Here is a 16,545-nt window from a genome sequence, read left to right as displayed (position 1 = left end):
TCCACGTAGCATAGCCTGATGGTGGCATGATACCCATATATGGTATTGTCTTTATCTGCCGGCTGATACAATGTTGTATGTTTTTACTGTTCATAATAAATGTGTTGGGATACTGCCAGGGAGATAAAGTCCATCTGAGCCCCCAAGCTCCTGCCGGACGATCCATCGATCTCCCGTAGACAGGCAATATCAGCAATCAGCGACACGAAGCCTCAAGAATAGATTGCCACATTCTTGGACTGGTGCACACTCTATCAGCAGAATTCACACAGCAAAAGATGCACAGCAGGAGAGCATATTTACAGTTTATTCAGCGGTCTGCTCAGGCAAGAAGAAGCGAAAGCAACTGAAAACATAAACATCCTGTGAGACAGGAAATACGCAGGCTGTGACACAAACATCCTGCTCCCTTTTAAGGTGGAACGGAAATATCCTAACAAAATGTTGGGCTGCAGCAGCTCCTGAGGCTGTTAGGCTCCTTCAATCCATCTTGGCGTGAGACTGATTATTACTGATGACGAGCAGGTTCTCCTCATAATGTAATAATGTTTGTATTTTTAAATTTCTATACCGCTTTATATTTTTAATAAAAAAGTGGTTTACAGCATATTAAATCAATAAAACATTAGCTGGGCGATCTTCCTCCGGCCTCATGAGGAGCCTCTTCAGTAGGGCTGGTGAGTGTGGGCCCTGCTCCTAGGCCAGGTGGAAAGAGCCTTGCAGGGAGCAGCCTTCGCGTAATAATGAATGCATATAAAATAGCCAGGATCAGAATGCCTAAGAGATGGTTGGGTCATGGAGCCTATCTGGTATTAACCCCTCCCCCAGTTTGTGTGCTCTTCTGGGGTCAGTGGGGGGGGGGCACGTGCCCCTGGGGGTCAAAGTCAGAGGCAGGTGTGGGCCGAGCAAAGAATGGCTTGCTGGGTACAAGCAAATAGGTATTCTGTAGTTGAGATCAGATGTTTAGATGTTGTTAGACTCCCATCTTCCAACATCGCTTAAGGAAGGGGGCGTGAGAGGCTCCTCAGAGCATATCCATCCTCTCCACAACTGTCTTGAAAGTGTTTGTAGAACCATGGGTTAGGAAGAAACCGAAAGACTCCCTGTCGCAGGCGGAAGGTCGTTTTTTTAAATTAAACATTTGGTGCCTAAAAATGCAAGAACTGCAGATTTATTGATTATGTATTACATTTATATACCACCTTTATCTTCCAAGGATATCAAGGTGGTGTACATGGTTCTCCTCCCCATTTCATCCACACAACAACCCTGTGAGGTAGGTTTGCTTGTTGTTGTCGTTTAGTCGTTTAGTCGTGTCCAACTCTTCGTGACCCCATGGACCAGAGCACGCCAGGCACTCCTGTCTTCCACTGCCTCCCGCAGTTTGGTCAAACTCATGTTAGTAGCTTACTCTAAGCTTACTCTAAGCTAAATTGCAAGATGAGACTAAATGGGGAGAAAAAGAGATAAAGCAAAGTCTCTTGTCATCCTCCTGCCAAGGAGATCTCCACCTCAAAAGGACCACACACATAGTTTAAAGGAAGTCCGCAACAGAGATCTGATGCGAAAAAGTTCTCTTTAGGTGAGGTGTTCAGGCGTAAATGAATTTCCTAAGCTGGAAAAAGGCTTTTGGATATCAGAAAACAAACTAAGAAACCCTGAAGTCCACCAGGGAAGTTTCCTTGCCCCTGAGCTATGGCCCTTCCTGTCCCACAAAACCTGGCTAAGAAAACTGTCCAAAAAGGCTCTTGGAATCCAAGGATTGTGAGGAATGGTTTTGAGCTGGAAGGAGTTCAAAAGAGAAGCCAGTGCTAGTTGAGGTAGTTTTGAAAGTGGGGGAGAGGAACAGTTTTGTCAATACGTTGGGGAAATCCCCAGGAAGTAAGCAACAGGAAACTCAGCCTACCCAGGTCAGTTCAGAGATAAATGCCGAGAAAGTTTGCAAAATTTCACAATAGCAGATTGACTTTGCTGAGAACAGAAGTTCCCAACAGAAATCAAAAGCAGATTCTGGGGCCGCTTTGACCAGTTTGTTCTGCGTCCAGCCAGAATGGAGATCCTTCACTCCTCTCTTGTCATCCTGGCCTGCCTTTTAGGGTCTCTGGCACAGGAAGGTGAGTGCCGTGTTGAGCTGTACAGTTGAAATGCCTGTAGCTCTGCACCAGAGCTAAACAGCTGGATCGTCCGCTGTGGAACCACCAGGGCAGGACTTGGGGGGAAAATCCTGGAGGGCTCCAATCGGTTCTGCAGCGATAGAACTGCTAGCGCATTGGAGGGACAGACAGGGTTCTGGAACCTGGGATAGGAGCCCATGTAGGACAAGGAAAACGTTGATTCTAAACCTCTACTGCCTTGTGGGATATGTTTGGGAGAAGAAAAGGCATATCATCTTTCAAGGCTTTTAATGTTGAATAGATTATTGTATTTTAATATTTTGTTGGAAGCCGTCCAGAGTGGCTGGGGAAACCCAGCCAGATGGGCGGGGTATTAATAATAATAATAATAATAATAATAATAATAATAATAATATCCAGAGTGGAGTCCTTTAGGTGGTTGGATGGCACCTTGTATGCCTTCTTCCAGCCACTCCTGCTGCCAAGCTGGTGCCAAGTGTATTGCTCTGCTTTCCCTTGGACCATATCGGTGAGGCCGAGAGAGGGGTTTGTCATCTGGGAGCCCAGGACCTCCATACACACTGCCTAGGCTTGCCCCCCTCACTTTGGCGCAGCTAACGCAGCAGTTTGACTTCCCCCACCGGAGGCATACTCCATTGTCTCTCAAGACCAGGGGTCGGCAACCTACGGCCCATGGGCCACAAGCAGCCCACGGGGGTCATTTAACTGGCCCACGGACCCCCGCCACCGGCTCGGTTGGTTCCCGTGCGCTGCACTAAACTGGCGCAGCGTGGAGCAGAATAGGGACCGCCTTCTGCGATGCTGGCTGGCTTCCCGTTGGCTGTAGGAAGCTCCTGCAGCCAATGAGAAGCTGCGCCGGAAATAGTGTTTGTGCATGTGTGCGTGTGTGTGCAGTCCAGCCCACCACGGCGTCTGCGGGATTGTGAACCAGCCTAAGCCACAAAAACTTTGTCGACCTCTGCTTGAGACAGATGGACGCCAACAGCATTTGCAAAGCTAAGCGGGGTCCGTATTGGTTTCAAATTGGATGGGGGGTGTTGAGATTTCTGACCCTCGGAGTCCATTCCAACCCTCCAGTTCTGTGATCCTATGAATGAGCAGGAGTGGTCCGGGTTGCAGCAGGGCTGATGGTTGAACACATTTGAAGGAAGTGGAATAACACATTGCTATCTAAAGAACTGCCCCTGACCATAAATCTAGAGTGAAAGGGTGTTTTTTTAGAGAGGAGACCATGAGGCCACCGAGTCAGGACTCGAAAATAGCCACTGTGCCGCTGTTTGTGACTCAGAGGCACTTGGAGGAAGGAGAAGATTTGGATGGGGAAGAGCTGGGGTTTCCTGGTGTGGTGAAAGCAAACACAGCTGTGAGATTACTACCTTGAATAGGCTGCGGGTTTTGAACTTGGATTGCCTTTCTTTAAAGAACAGGAGTGTCCCTTGACTCATTGTTAAGAACAATGCGAAGTACTGGTGCTCATTTTTAAGTAGTAATGAAACAAAGATTTAGTAAAGAAAAATAATAAAATAAAATCTAGTAAAGGAAAATAAAAAAACAGTAGAGATTGGTTCTTCAGAGCAAATGAAGGTGTTGCACCTTGCACACTTGTTCTTGTTCATCTGGGCAAATTACTTGAGATTTTTTTCAAACCCTTACTGTCCGCTGTGGTTCAAATATTTAACTATGCATTCTTGTGTTTGTTTACTTGTTTGTTTGTTGTTGTTGCACCTCAGGTTCTGCTTGTGTGCTTCCCTTAGGTAGCTAGTTGGCCAATGTGAGGACAAGATACTTGAGGGCCCACTGGTCCGAAATAGCATCTTATGTGCTTATGCCATTTAATCCTGCTGCTTTTTTTTTTTTAAAAAATTGTCATTAAATTTATTGTATTTTAATGATTTTCTTCTGACTTTTGCCCATGGATCAGGCTTCCTCAACCTCGGCCCTCCAGATGCTTTGAGACTACAATTCCCATCATCGCTGACCACTGGTTCTGCTAGCTAAGGATCATGGGAGTTGTAGGCCAAAAACATCTGGAGGGCCGAGGTTGAGGAAGCCTGCCATGGATTATCTTAACAATGGCCTATTGGTGGTTTATGAACGAAGTGATTCATTAACAATACTAGCACAAAACAACTTTTGCATGTAATTCTGCCAGAGTCACAGTTCAGCCGTTGGCTAAGATTGTTGGTTTTCTGAGCTCATAATTAAAAACGGTGGAGATCCCACCCAGCCCAGTGTTCAGCCCAGTGTGAGACCCATCTTCTACAGAGGGTGTGATTTTCTATCCCCTTGAGGATAAAGGTGGAGAAGCAGGGCTGACCAAGGCATTTTGCCACTTGAGGCGAGTCAGAAAATGGTGCCCTCTGCCATGTCTCACTCCTACAGAGGGTTTAATGTCACATGCACCCTCACCAAAACTGCTTCTAAGCTGCAGGGCAGGGCATGAGACAGGGTCAGTTCAATACATTTTGCTGCCTGATGCAAAGGACAAGACTTCCCCAAAATCCATACACAAGCCAACTGGACTTAATCTACTCCAATACGGGTGAAAGGACTGTCTATTCCACTGCACCTGAGGGCAGCAGGCTAACACAGGGGGTACAGAGCACTCATAGCTGTGCTTACTCCCTGCTAGGGCTGCCATACGTCTGGAATTTCCTGGACATTGCTGGGATTTGTCCGTCAAAAATGGCATCCGAGTGAAATTTTGGAAAATAGCTTGAAATGTCCGGGAAAACCCAGGCGTATGGCAGCCCATATTGGAAGCGTTGATTTCCAAACACACACACACACACACAAAAACCCAACAACTTTAAAAAGCTCAACAACTTTGGTCAACGCCCCCCCCCCCCAAGTCTGGATTTTTACTTTCTGAAATATGGCAGCCCTACTTCCTGCCCCCTCATCATCTGCTGCCTAAGGCAGCTGCATCCTTGTGCCTCATCATAGGGTCAGCCCTTCAAAACAACAAGTCCCATAGAATTGAAGGCATATTATCATATGACCTAGCCTTCTTGCTGATACAGTCATACCTTGGTTCCCGAACAGTTTAGTTGCTGAACAAATTAGCTCCCAAATGCCGCAAACACGGAAGTAAGTGTTCTGGTTTGTGAATGTTTTTTGGAATCCAAAAGTGTGACGTGGCTTCCGCTTGAGTGTGTCTTTATATGTTATTTTATGTTGTGGTATAGAAATTTAATGAAGAATAATAACAACATACCCTTCAACATTTCTCCAATGAAAACATGCATGTTCTATTCCATAATAATAACATTTTTATTATTTATACCCTCCCATCTGACTGGGTTGCACCAGTCACTCTGGATGGCTTCCATCATATATGAAAACACAATAAAACTTCAAACATTAAAAAAACTTCCCTATACAGGGCTACCTTCAGATGTCTTTTAAAGATTGTCATCTCCTTGGCTCGGAGGTTGCATAACTCCATACCCTCCAACATTTCTCTAATAAAAATAGGGACCTCAAAAGGAAAAGTGGGACATTCCCGGATCAAACCAGAAGCCGGGATGGCTTCTGTAAATCCAGGACTGTTCTTGGAAAATAGGGAAGCTGAGAGGGTCTGAAACAACAACAACAGGTCTCTAGGGTTGGACCAAAAGTCAGTGGGCTACAGGATATTAAAGCAATCTCTCAGACAACGTTCAAGTAACACCTGCATGTAGTTATAGGTGTGAGGGAAAAAACCCTTACTCTCTTCTTTTCCTGCCTCCAGACCTTCAAACGAAGGTATTCATATTCCCAGCGAGTTCAAACACAGCCGCTGTGGTTTTGAATGCCTCGTTCCAGGATCCTTTGACCAGCGTCACCGTCTGCCTGAGAAGCTACACATTGCTGAACCGCAACTACGGCCTCTTCTCTTACGCCACACGGAAAAGCGACAATGAGCTCCTGATCTTCAAGCCCAAACTCAACCAATACAACTTTTATGTGGGTGGCACATCGGTGACCTTCAGCGTTCCAGAAAGAATGACCTCCGGACCTCAGTGGGAGCACATCTGTATGAGCTGGGAGTCTGCCACGGGGTTGGTGGAGTTCTGGTTGGACGGGCAGCCTCTCCCCCGAATGGGCATGAAGAAGGGTTACTCTATAGGCACAGGGGGATCCCTTCTCCTGGCGCAAGATCAGGATTCCGTTGGAGGTGGCTTTGATATCAACCAGTCCTTTACAGGAGAGCTCACGGATGTGTACATGTGGGACCGGGTGCTGACCCCAGATGAGGTGCTTCTCATCCGCAATGGGGGCACCCTTTCCAAATGTATTTTGAACTGGAGATCCCTGAGCTATCAAATGAAGGGGTATGTCGTAGTTAAGCCTTCCCTGAAGACCATCTACTGAACTAGGGAGCTGCCTTAAATGAAGCCCTTGCCTAAAAAGAAATGGAGTTGTCTTAAAATTATGCAGATTTTCTTCAGGGTGTTTCAGTGGTGACGGTGTTGATCTCAACTCTTTCAGCCTGTGAACAAGTTCCGGGAAATCATACATGCAACTTCTTGTATACCATTGCCCTTCTAATAAAAAAAGATTGCACTTTATTTCCTTTTCCTTTTTTAAAAAATGTTTGTATTGCTGAGAAGAGAATGGGACAGATGTCCAACCAGATGTGGGAATGTTGTGGATACTAGGAGAGGATATATTGATTTAATAGTATCCTTCCTCACTCATGCTTGTGAGTCAGCAGCAGCAGAGTGCATTCCCTAATATATATCAGGAATCTAGTTGGTAGATTCATTTGAATCCCTTTCCTTAAGCAATCCAATCTGGCTTTGTCCAGATTGGGTTTTGTTCCTGGGAAGTCCCCTTTATCCCTCCTAAAGAGAATAAAGACACAATAGCCTTCTTTATAAGAAGTTTACTTGCATTCAGTTCACAGCTGAATCCCTGAAGTCAGGCTTTAGCTTAGAGTTACAGAAAAGAATGTGGGTTCATTCCACACGAGGATTTGAGGTGTGAGAGCCAGCGGACAGCAAAATACAACAGTATCAGCAGAAGAACAGCAAAAGAGAAAGAATGACCAGCCCTTTTTATGGGGTCTCCCAGGGGCACGCCCATCTACCTGGTCACACGCAGGGGGAAGACGCTCCAGACCAGGTGTGACAGGAAGTCCTCCTGGCTGGAGTAACATCTCCCTGCGTGTCCGCTCTGGGCAAACAGGAAGTGTTGTACTTGATTGCTTATGTTACATCCCACACCAGAATGGTCCAGGCAGGTTTTGGGAGGAAAGTCTTTGTTTTGCTTCTCCCAAAATTTGGAGATGGGGAAGTAGAGATGTGTGCAAAATGGCCTCTTGGCACCCTCCATCCTGTTTTGGAAGCAGATCACTTTGGGGTTTTTTTGGGGGGGGGATTTCACAAAATTTCTCCAAGGGTAGGAGAAATTCTCAGGGGTGGCCTAACCTGCACCATTAGCAGCGGTAGTAGCGCAGCTACCTTCTGGACTGGAGAAAGGGAATAAAATTGCTTTTACCCCGGTGGGGATATTTAGTAATTTATAGATCTGTATCAAATGGGAACTTCACAGCCAGAACATTTTGACAGTAAGAGCAGTTTAACAATGAAAACAATTAAGTAGAGCAGTGGTGGGGAACTTTTCTGGCTTCTCCCAGGCCAACATTGACAGTAGGTTAGTTTTTCTGTACACACTCACAAGCCGTCCTGTCTTGCATCCAAGCAAGTAAAAGACATCATCACACTTCAAGGACTCATTCTGGCCAAGCAAAGACACTCAAGGGGGGTGCAGAGCGCATTGCAGATATTAATATTGCGCAGCTTGAACCAGTAGGATAAATAAAAACTCTTGGAATAAAAATGGTCCAGACCCATCAATATAATTCAAAAGCTTTACTCGAACTGTCTTCAAACAGACTTAAAACAATAATGAGACATCCAAGTGGTTGCATAATTTAAATGCTTGTCCAAGCATAGGTTCAGCTACTTTAAAACATAATGCAACTCCAAACAGACCAGAAATGAACAGTCTTCCTCTCCACACCAGACTCCATTTAAGTCTGGAGTTGTTTTCTCCCCAGGCAAGACCTGATTACTACATATCTCTACTTGGGTGGTTTTTGGACCCACACAAAATTGTGATTTGCAGCCCTCCCGTATATGTCTCTCGTTGCCAGAGAATTGAAAGGGATGGGGATTCAGCCCTTTGCAACAGACCACCAACCCTCAGAGTGCTTCACTCCTGTTCCAGAATATTCTGCGTCTCATGCTAAGCCTACAGCTGACCTTTTTTTTGAAGTAGCAAAGAAGACAATGCACAGTGTGATAAGTCAAGCTCCCTGCTCAGGTGGTGGCCACTGGGGAAATTTCCAGACATCCAGCAGTTTTTCAGAGGGCTTTAAACAGAAGAAACACATCTTTGTTTCAGGTAACAGGCACCCTTTGTTTCCGATAAGGGATGTTGTTTTGGCCAAGGAGAGCTCTGACAGCATGGAATCTTGTTCAGACCTCATGTTTCCCCGTCGCCAAATCATGGCTCTGAGATCAGGAGACGACTTGAACTCCCTCCTCTCTGCTTTTGTCCTTTAATGTAAGGTTACCAGATTTTTTTCAATGAATCCGGGGACACTTTTCAACTTCAATGGATTTTGTATGGGGATTGATTTGTAAATCTGGAGACTGTTCCCGGGAAATGGGGAACGTCTGGTAACCTTACGTGGAGTTTTGTCTTCATTTTTTTTTTTTAAAGATATTTATTAAAATTTCCAATTTTTATACAAACAAAAAGCAAAAAGGTTTAAAAACACATATAGTTCACAATACTTAGTTTTCAATGACATTTCCCTGACCTCCATCTTTACAGTGTTATGGTCTGAGCAAGTTTTAGGGCAGATTTCCACTTTCTTTATCTTTGGTGCCATTCCTCTAGTAATCCAAATTTGGTCAATTCTAGTCCATGTCATCTTAGCTTCAGAGAAGAAAGTTCCCTCTCTCCCCAGGGGGTTCTTAGTTCTCCAAATGTCAATCAAGTCCATATTGTCAGTCATTTCAAAGAAAGTTTTTGGTAGTCTACCATCTTTGGTGACTACCTGTTTTTGTGCTTTGTCCATGTTTGTAGATACAACTCCATTCATATCCCCCATCAATATTATATTATAGTCCATATAGTCCAAAAGAGTCTCATGCAACTTCTTAAAAAAATCAGATTTCCCCTCGTTCGGTGCATACACCCCTACAATCAGAAATTTCTCTCCTTGAGTTTTGTCTTCAACACAACTGAAGACCAAACAACCTAAAACTGATAATTTAGTCTAGGAATGGTGGAAGAAATTTGATTTCATTCACCTCTAAAGGCAAAAGCAATGTATGCAGCGCTTTCCAAAGCAATACGTGAACTGAAACGCAGTTTCTGAATTTTGCAATGCCATTCTACGGCCAAGTCATGTATACAAGAATGCACACCGTTGGATAGGAGTGGGCATAAACATGTGTATATTAGTAAATAACATACAAAAATGCATTATATTTGAAAAAAATGCTGTGCAGAACATTGTATGTTACCCAAAATCTTATATAAATGATAGGAAATGGAAATGGACAGATTTGCCCCTCCCCAACACCTCCCCATGGATAAGCAAGAGGCATCATCATAGATCAAGGATATATTCTAGTCAGATGGGAGACCAGGATAAGCATGGTGAGAAGATTAAAATAATTCACACGAAAAAGTATCAAATGAAGCAGAACTGCACACCAGCAAGTCACCAGATATCTCTGTTTCTCAAAGAATGACGTATATTTGTAATGAAATTCCCCCTAACATAATGCATTCCTCCCCACCGCCAGCCCCACAAGCTGGAGGGACAGCGGGGAAGCAGAGCGCCGCCTTCCCGCTGTTCCCCGACCTGGTCTTTGGGGCTGGCGGTGGGGGAAAGCAGCGCTCCCCCCCCGCCAGCCCCAAAGAGCAGGTCAAAAGGAACCCAAAGCCTCCAGAGCCCAGCGGGAACTCCCTTGTTCCCTTGAATGCACAGAACGCACCTTGTTTTAGAAGGGGGGGGGAACAAGAATTTTTTTTTACCCCCGTTCTCCCCCTCCCATGGTCCAGTGCGTCCAATAGAGCGAAAAATACGGTATTTATTTTTAACTAATAAATGCATGCAGACTTTACTCTAGAGCAGGTGTGGGGAAACTTTGGCCCTTCGCTTGTTTCTGAACTACAATTTCCATTATCCCTAGCAAATATGGCCAATGGCTAGGCATGATGGGAGCCGTAGTTCAGTAACATCTGGAGGGCCAAAGGTCCCCCCCACCTTAGTACATGCCACACGGGACGTGGCAGGATAACTGCATTGCAAAATTCAGAGTACAAATTTCGAAAGATGACTGGGTTTGGGTTCACATATAGTTTAGGAAAGCGGAAATTAATTATGTTTGTCTTTAAATGTGAACTGAATTGGATTTCTGTCCCTTCGCTAAGTTGGAGGGTGAATGTAGGGAGCCTCCCACAGTCTTGGAGGATTCCTGCACATTTCAGGTTTTCCAGAGAGGCAAAGCCACCTGGTTTGCTCAGAAGGAAGGTGTTAAACCAAGCAAAGGTCCAGTGAAGACTAAGAAACTTGCCTGGGGAGAATCCAAGGGCCAGATAGAGATTCCTGGGGGCCACATCTGGTCCTTGGGCCTGAGACTTCCCACCCCTGCCCTAGGATCCAAAGGGCAGAACATCAACATAAAAGCACAGAAGTAAATGCCAGAGGTGCTCTTGTGGATTAAAGGTAAAGGTAAAGGGTCCCCTGTGTTGGGAGACATTCTGCACAGAAACATGTTTGTACCTTTAAGAACAGTTTTTGTGAGCTCTGGGCTAATTGGTTGCAGCTGGCTATGGCTACAAAAGGAGAAAAGCTGCAGTTTGAACCTTGCCTGCAGGAAAAACACCCACAAGCGTTTCTGTTTGTTGTTTTGAAATAAAGTCTTTATTTAATTTGGTTTTACACCAGTCTCATGGTGTCACAGTCTTCTGTCATCTGCCACCAGTGGAAAATCCCCCTCTAACACCCTGACCATTAGGTCCAGTCGTGACCGACTCTGGGGTTGCGGCGCTCATCTTGCTTTATTGGCCAAGGGAGCCAGTGTACAGCTTCCAGGTCATGTGGCCAGCATGACTAAGCCACTTCTGGCGAACCAGAGCAGCGCACGGAAATGCCATCCCACCGGAGCAGTACCTATTTATCTACTTGCACTTTGATGTGCTTTCGAACTGCTAGGTTGGCAGGAGCAGGGACCTAGCAACGGGAGCTCACCCCATCGTGGGGATTCGACCCGCCGACCTTCTGATCGGCAAGTCCTAGGCTCTGTGGATTAAGGGGGCAGTAATCTTGATTGTTCTGTAAGATTATCCCTATGATAGGAAATACACTTTAATAAACTTGCCTCTAATCTTTTCAGCAGCCTTGGCAGGCATAAAAAGCCACCTGAGAAGCAACATTTACCAGAATTGGATAATAGGCAACCTACCTTCTGGACATGTGCTTCTTAAGAACAGGTGCCAGGTAGAAATCAGCAGCCAAGAAGATGGAGTCCCAAGGAGGTTGCCAACAAACACCCTGGAAGGAGACATGAGAGACAAGTGGTGGTGGTCCTATTAAACATATTATTTGTGCTCATATTAAACATAGAAGATTTGTTCAAAACCCCACCTAATTGTGTAACTATGGTGGGTTTGAACTAACATCTAAGAGGGAAGTATCATTCAACCTCCTGGGCATATGAAAAGCTGTGTTCCATGGCTCACCAGCCAAGAACAATGGGAAAATTCTCCCTCCTTGCTCAGAACACCTTGGGTAGGCGAAGCCAATATGTTCACGCAGACCCATTGACCAGGATTCACCAAGAGGCACGCGACAGGTCCAAAGGACACCCCAAGCTGAAGGCTGTAGAAGGTGGCAGGTTCAAGGCTCAAAACCTGTAAAAAGCTGGAGAAAACAAATTTCAACATTTTGTGCCAAATAGCTCACAACGTATGGGAAATAATATAACAATTCAACAAACAGATTCACAAACAATCACACCATATTGATAATAAAAAATGTATCCTTGTGTCCATTAAAAAGCCAAAAGTGCCCCCCCATTTTTTCAAGCAAAGAACTGAATCACAAAATTCTGAGAGTTCAGATACATTATTTCATTCAGTGTGATTTCTCCAATGAGAAACATTTTGAATTTTTCAGAAAACACATTTCTACCTGTAAATTCTGTATCCCACAAGGTTGTCTGGAAAGCCTCCCGACGTTTGTGTGGACTAAGAGGGATCGTTTTCATACTGGCAGGGTTTTGCTTTTTAAAAAACCCAGCTGACAACTGATACCACATTTGGGATGGGAAAAATATTTCCATCTATTTCATGGATTATCCCCCTGCAAATCCCTTGCTGTGCACCTATAAATACCAGAGAGACTCTCCAGCAGCTGCAAATCGGTGACCAGCTTCAACCAGGAAGGAAGTCTCCAAGGCAGATCTGACCATTTCGGAGATCCATTTCATCCTCCCTCCAGGCCCCTCCCACCGTGCAGCCAACAGCATGGAGATCTTCCATCCCTTTCTCCTCATCCTTGCTGTCCTGCTGGGATCTCTTGGCCAGGAAGGTAGGTGCTGCGTTGAGCTGTAAAAGCATCCCAGGGGCGTGAGCTGGAAGGCTGGGGCACATTTGTGAAAGTGGCTTTAGAGGAGATAAGACAAATTCATGGAGTAGGATGGGTCTATCAAGGGCTATTAGGCATGACATCTGGAAACAAAATATTGCAGCAAGGAGTGCAGCTTTTCACAGTTCCAACTCCTTCTTTCCACCCTTTCCACCGTCCCTTTGAAAAAAAAGCTTTTCTGTTTCTGAGTTGTTCTTTGTTCTGTTCTGCTTCCATCTGTGATTCAGGTTGTGTTCCCCATAATCTTTTACTGGGAATATAAAAGCAACTATCACTCACCCCCTCTTTTGACAGAAGCAGATGGAATTTGCAGGTAATCGTTCCAGGCAATACTTTCTACAATTTGAAATATAGTGGTACCTCGGTTTACATACGCTTCAGGTTACAGACTCCGCTAACCCAGAAATATTACCTCGGGTTAAGAACTTTGCTTCAGGATGAGAACAGAAATCGTGCAGAGGCGGTGCAGCGGCAGCAGGAGGCCCCATTAGCTAAAGTGGTGCTTCAGGTTAAGAACAGTTTCAGGTTAAGAACGGACTTCCAGAGCGAATTAAGTTCTTAACCCGAGGTACCACTGTATAGATGTTTTCAAAACTTGTGCTGTCTCTTAATTGGAATCAGTTTGTCTCCTTTTTCTATGATATTCTCTTGACTGGAGATATTCACACCAGAACAGAAAATCACCACCTACTAACTGTTTTATTTCTTCCTATGACAGGAAAAAAGTCCTCATATACCTAATTAAACTATGGAATTTGCTCCCACGAGAAGTAATGATGACTTCTAGTAATGATGACTTTTTTTTACATTATTGTTTTAGGGTAATTTAAATGTCACAATGCCAGTAATATCGTTCGAATTTTGTTAGGTTGCTTCTCTCTAGCTTTTTTGTCTTATCCTGCTATGGCTGTATGCTAATGCAATAAAGGTTTGATGATGATGACTTCTAGCAGCAGCAGCAACAGTTTTATTATTTATACCCCACCCCTCTGGCTGGGTTTCCAGGAGGGCTTTAAAAGAGAAGTAGATGAACTCATGGAGAATGGCTATTGTCAGGAGCTGGCCTGAGGAGGAATGTTGGGAACCGAGAAGAGGAGGACAGTATAGATTTAGAACAGTGGTTTGCAGAAGGTCATAGTTCAGAGGCTGCAGGGGAGAGGAGCTGGGAAATATTGGGAGAGTAGCAGGAATAAGCAGCCCAGGGGAGAGACAGCTAACAGACTCAGTGTCTCTTGAAAGCATTCCTGACCCCCCCTCTCCCAGAACCAGGTGTGCCTTGAGGGCAGTAGAACAGAAAGCTTGGAGGCAGAAAGCACAGATAAGCTGGCACAGGAGTGACGTAGAATAGGAGGGACTGAGGGGGTGGGACTTTACTTGGAGCAACATCATTATCTAAGAGAGATCGCATCCCTTCGTCTCTCTCTGTGAATGCTGAATAAACTACTCGGTAACAACTCTTCTGGTTTTTCTGCTTCTTGGCACCCCACTGTTTGAGAGATAGGATTCCCTGAAGCCTTGACAGCTATCAATGGTTACAAACCATGATGGTTTTGTCCTATCTCCACTGGATGGCTGTATTTTAATATTTTGTTGGAAGCTGTCCAGAGTGGCTGGGGAAGCCCAGCCAGATGGGCAGGGTATAAATTTATTACTACTACTACTACTACTACTACTGTTGGAGGTAGTCTGCCTTTGAATGCCAGTTGTGGGAATCACAAGTACAGAGAGTGTCGTTGAGCTCATGACATGCGTGTGAGCTTCTCATTGGTTGACCACTGCAAATACATGATGCTGAACTGGATAGACCATGTGGCCAACATCCAGACTTCCTTCAAATGAGGCAGACAGAGAAACAGAGCCTAACATGAATAATGGCACCGTCTTGGTGCCATACTAATCCTTGGAAAAAAATGTCTGCTCCTTTTAAACTGTTCTCTTCCTCCACCCCCCAGATCTTGAAAGGAAGGTCTTCATATTCCCGGAATCATCCGACACCAGCCACGTGGTTTTGAAGGCCACCTCACAGCAGCCTTTGACCAGCTTCACCATCTGCCTGAGATCCTACACGGACATGACCCGGGCTCACACCCTATTCTCTTACGCAACCAAGACGAGTGACAACGAGATCGTGATCTTCAAATCCAAAACCAACGAGTACAGCCTTTATGTGGGGACTGCAGATGTGATTTTCTTCTTCCCAGAAAAGCTGGTTTCAGAACCTAGCTGGGAGCAGATCTGTATGAGTTGGGAATCTGACACAGGATTAGTGGAGTTCTGGCTTGATGGGCAACCTTTTCCCCGAAACGGTATGATGAAAGGTCATGTTATAAGTCCAGAGGCATCGATTGTCCTGGGGCAAGATCAGGATTCCTTTGGGGGTGGCTTTGATATCAACCAGTCCTTTGTAGGGGAGCTCACAGATGTGTACATGTGGGACCGGGTGCTGTCTGGGGACGAAATGTGCCTTGTCTGGGACAACCATGTTCCTTCCAACCCAATAATTAACTGGAGATCGTTAAATTATGTCATGAGAGGCTACACTGTTCTTAAGCCCTACCTGTTTTCCAACTGTAGAGCTGAGTAGGCTTTGCAAACAGACGGAGAGTCTTTAAAAAAACAACACATTACGGGGGGTGGACTAAATGATCCTTAGGGTCCCTTCCAAATTTATGCTTCTTTGATTGAAGCCTCCAACAGGGCTTAAAGTTAGGATTGTGGTGGTAGTCCTTAAAAGATCTATACTTTTGCATGGCAATAGACACTGTTAGTTGCACTGATTTCAGTTCTTTCTGCTGGAATGAGGAGTTCTGTGAAACCCACAAGCTCTCGTTTCCATCTCTTCCTCCAATAAAAGATTAACTCTTACGTCTGTTGTATTCTTCAGCAGCGTCTTCCTTCAACAACAACCTTCAGTGGGGAGACTTGAGTTTGTTTCTTCCAAAGTCTGGTGCTGGGGTGGGGGGAGGGAATCGCTTTTAAAGCTGATTCTACCTGATTCACACTTTCCAAAACAATGCCTGAACTGTCACACAGCCATCCTCCAAAATCCACACTGCTCTGAATCTTGCAATGCCATGTCATGTGTACAGCCAACATATACAGATACTGGGGGTGAAGTGTGCATACAAATGCGTATATTAGAGAAAACCAGCTTACAAAATGCATTATTTGTTTAGGGAAAATTCTTTTTGCAAAATTGTGCATATTAGGCAAAATTGCCTAGAAAAGTGGCCTAGGAGAAATTTGCACTAAAATGCTGATAAATGTGGGTGATAAACCTTAATAATAATAACAATAACAATAATAATAATAAAGCAAATGAGCTTGTGAAGAACTGAAGTTAAGATTGGAAAAAGGAGAAAATATGAGAAATCAATACACTGGCAGATTTACCCGTCTCTAGAGACATGAGGCTGTGATGGTGGTGGGTGGGGGTGCTGATTAAACTGGGGGCATTTCATTGCCCTTGTAGTTTGACTCGGGGAAGGGAAACAACAACTCAATTCATCTTAGTTGGCCCCAGCACAGAATGGCTATGCATCTCTACCATAAACCACCTGCCATCATTTTATGCGTTCACAAATATTTGGACAGTAATCTAAAGACTGTAAAACTGGGCCTGCAGGGTTGTCATCCCATCCTCCCCACCCCCAAGAAAGGGAGAACCAGGTGTTAAATCAACCACACCTTTCTTTTAAAGTGTCTTTTGTTGATTTTCAAGAAACTCATTTCAGCTGCTCTTTCACCGGA

The 16,545-nt window shown here is 44.9% G+C and overlaps 2 protein-coding genes across 2 annotated transcripts; both read left to right on the top strand.

Moving 5' to 3' along the window:
- The first annotated feature begins 1,895 nt into the window (after positions 1 to 1,895).
- LOC128404079 (serum amyloid P-component-like) lies at positions 1,896 to 6,688 on the top strand. The gene is made up of 2 exons (XM_053369377.1): positions 1,896 to 2,114; positions 5,869 to 6,688. The coding sequence occupies exons 1-2, from the start codon at positions 2,051 to 2,053 to the stop codon at positions 6,489 to 6,491; spliced, it is 687 nt and encodes a 228-aa protein (XP_053225352.1). The 5' UTR covers positions 1,896 to 2,050; the 3' UTR covers positions 6,492 to 6,688.
- A 5,893-nt stretch (positions 6,689 to 12,581) lies between these two features.
- LOC128404182 (serum amyloid P-component-like) lies at positions 12,582 to 15,660 on the top strand. The gene is made up of 2 exons (XM_053369616.1): positions 12,582 to 12,738; positions 14,748 to 15,660. Exons 1-2 carry the CDS (start codon positions 12,675 to 12,677, stop codon positions 15,377 to 15,379), a joined length of 696 nt encoding a protein of 231 aa, XP_053225591.1. The 5' UTR covers positions 12,582 to 12,674; the 3' UTR covers positions 15,380 to 15,660.
- Positions 15,661 to 16,545: the final 885 nt, after the last annotated feature.

This window comes from Podarcis raffonei, chromosome 16, assembly GCF_027172205.1.
Source record: "Podarcis raffonei isolate rPodRaf1 chromosome 16, rPodRaf1.pri, whole genome shotgun sequence".
NCBI classification, from domain to species: Eukaryota; Metazoa; Chordata; class Lepidosauria; order Squamata; family Lacertidae; genus Podarcis; species Podarcis raffonei.
Note: the sequence above shows the minus strand (reverse complement) of the source record. Positions and strands in the feature narration are given on the sequence as shown.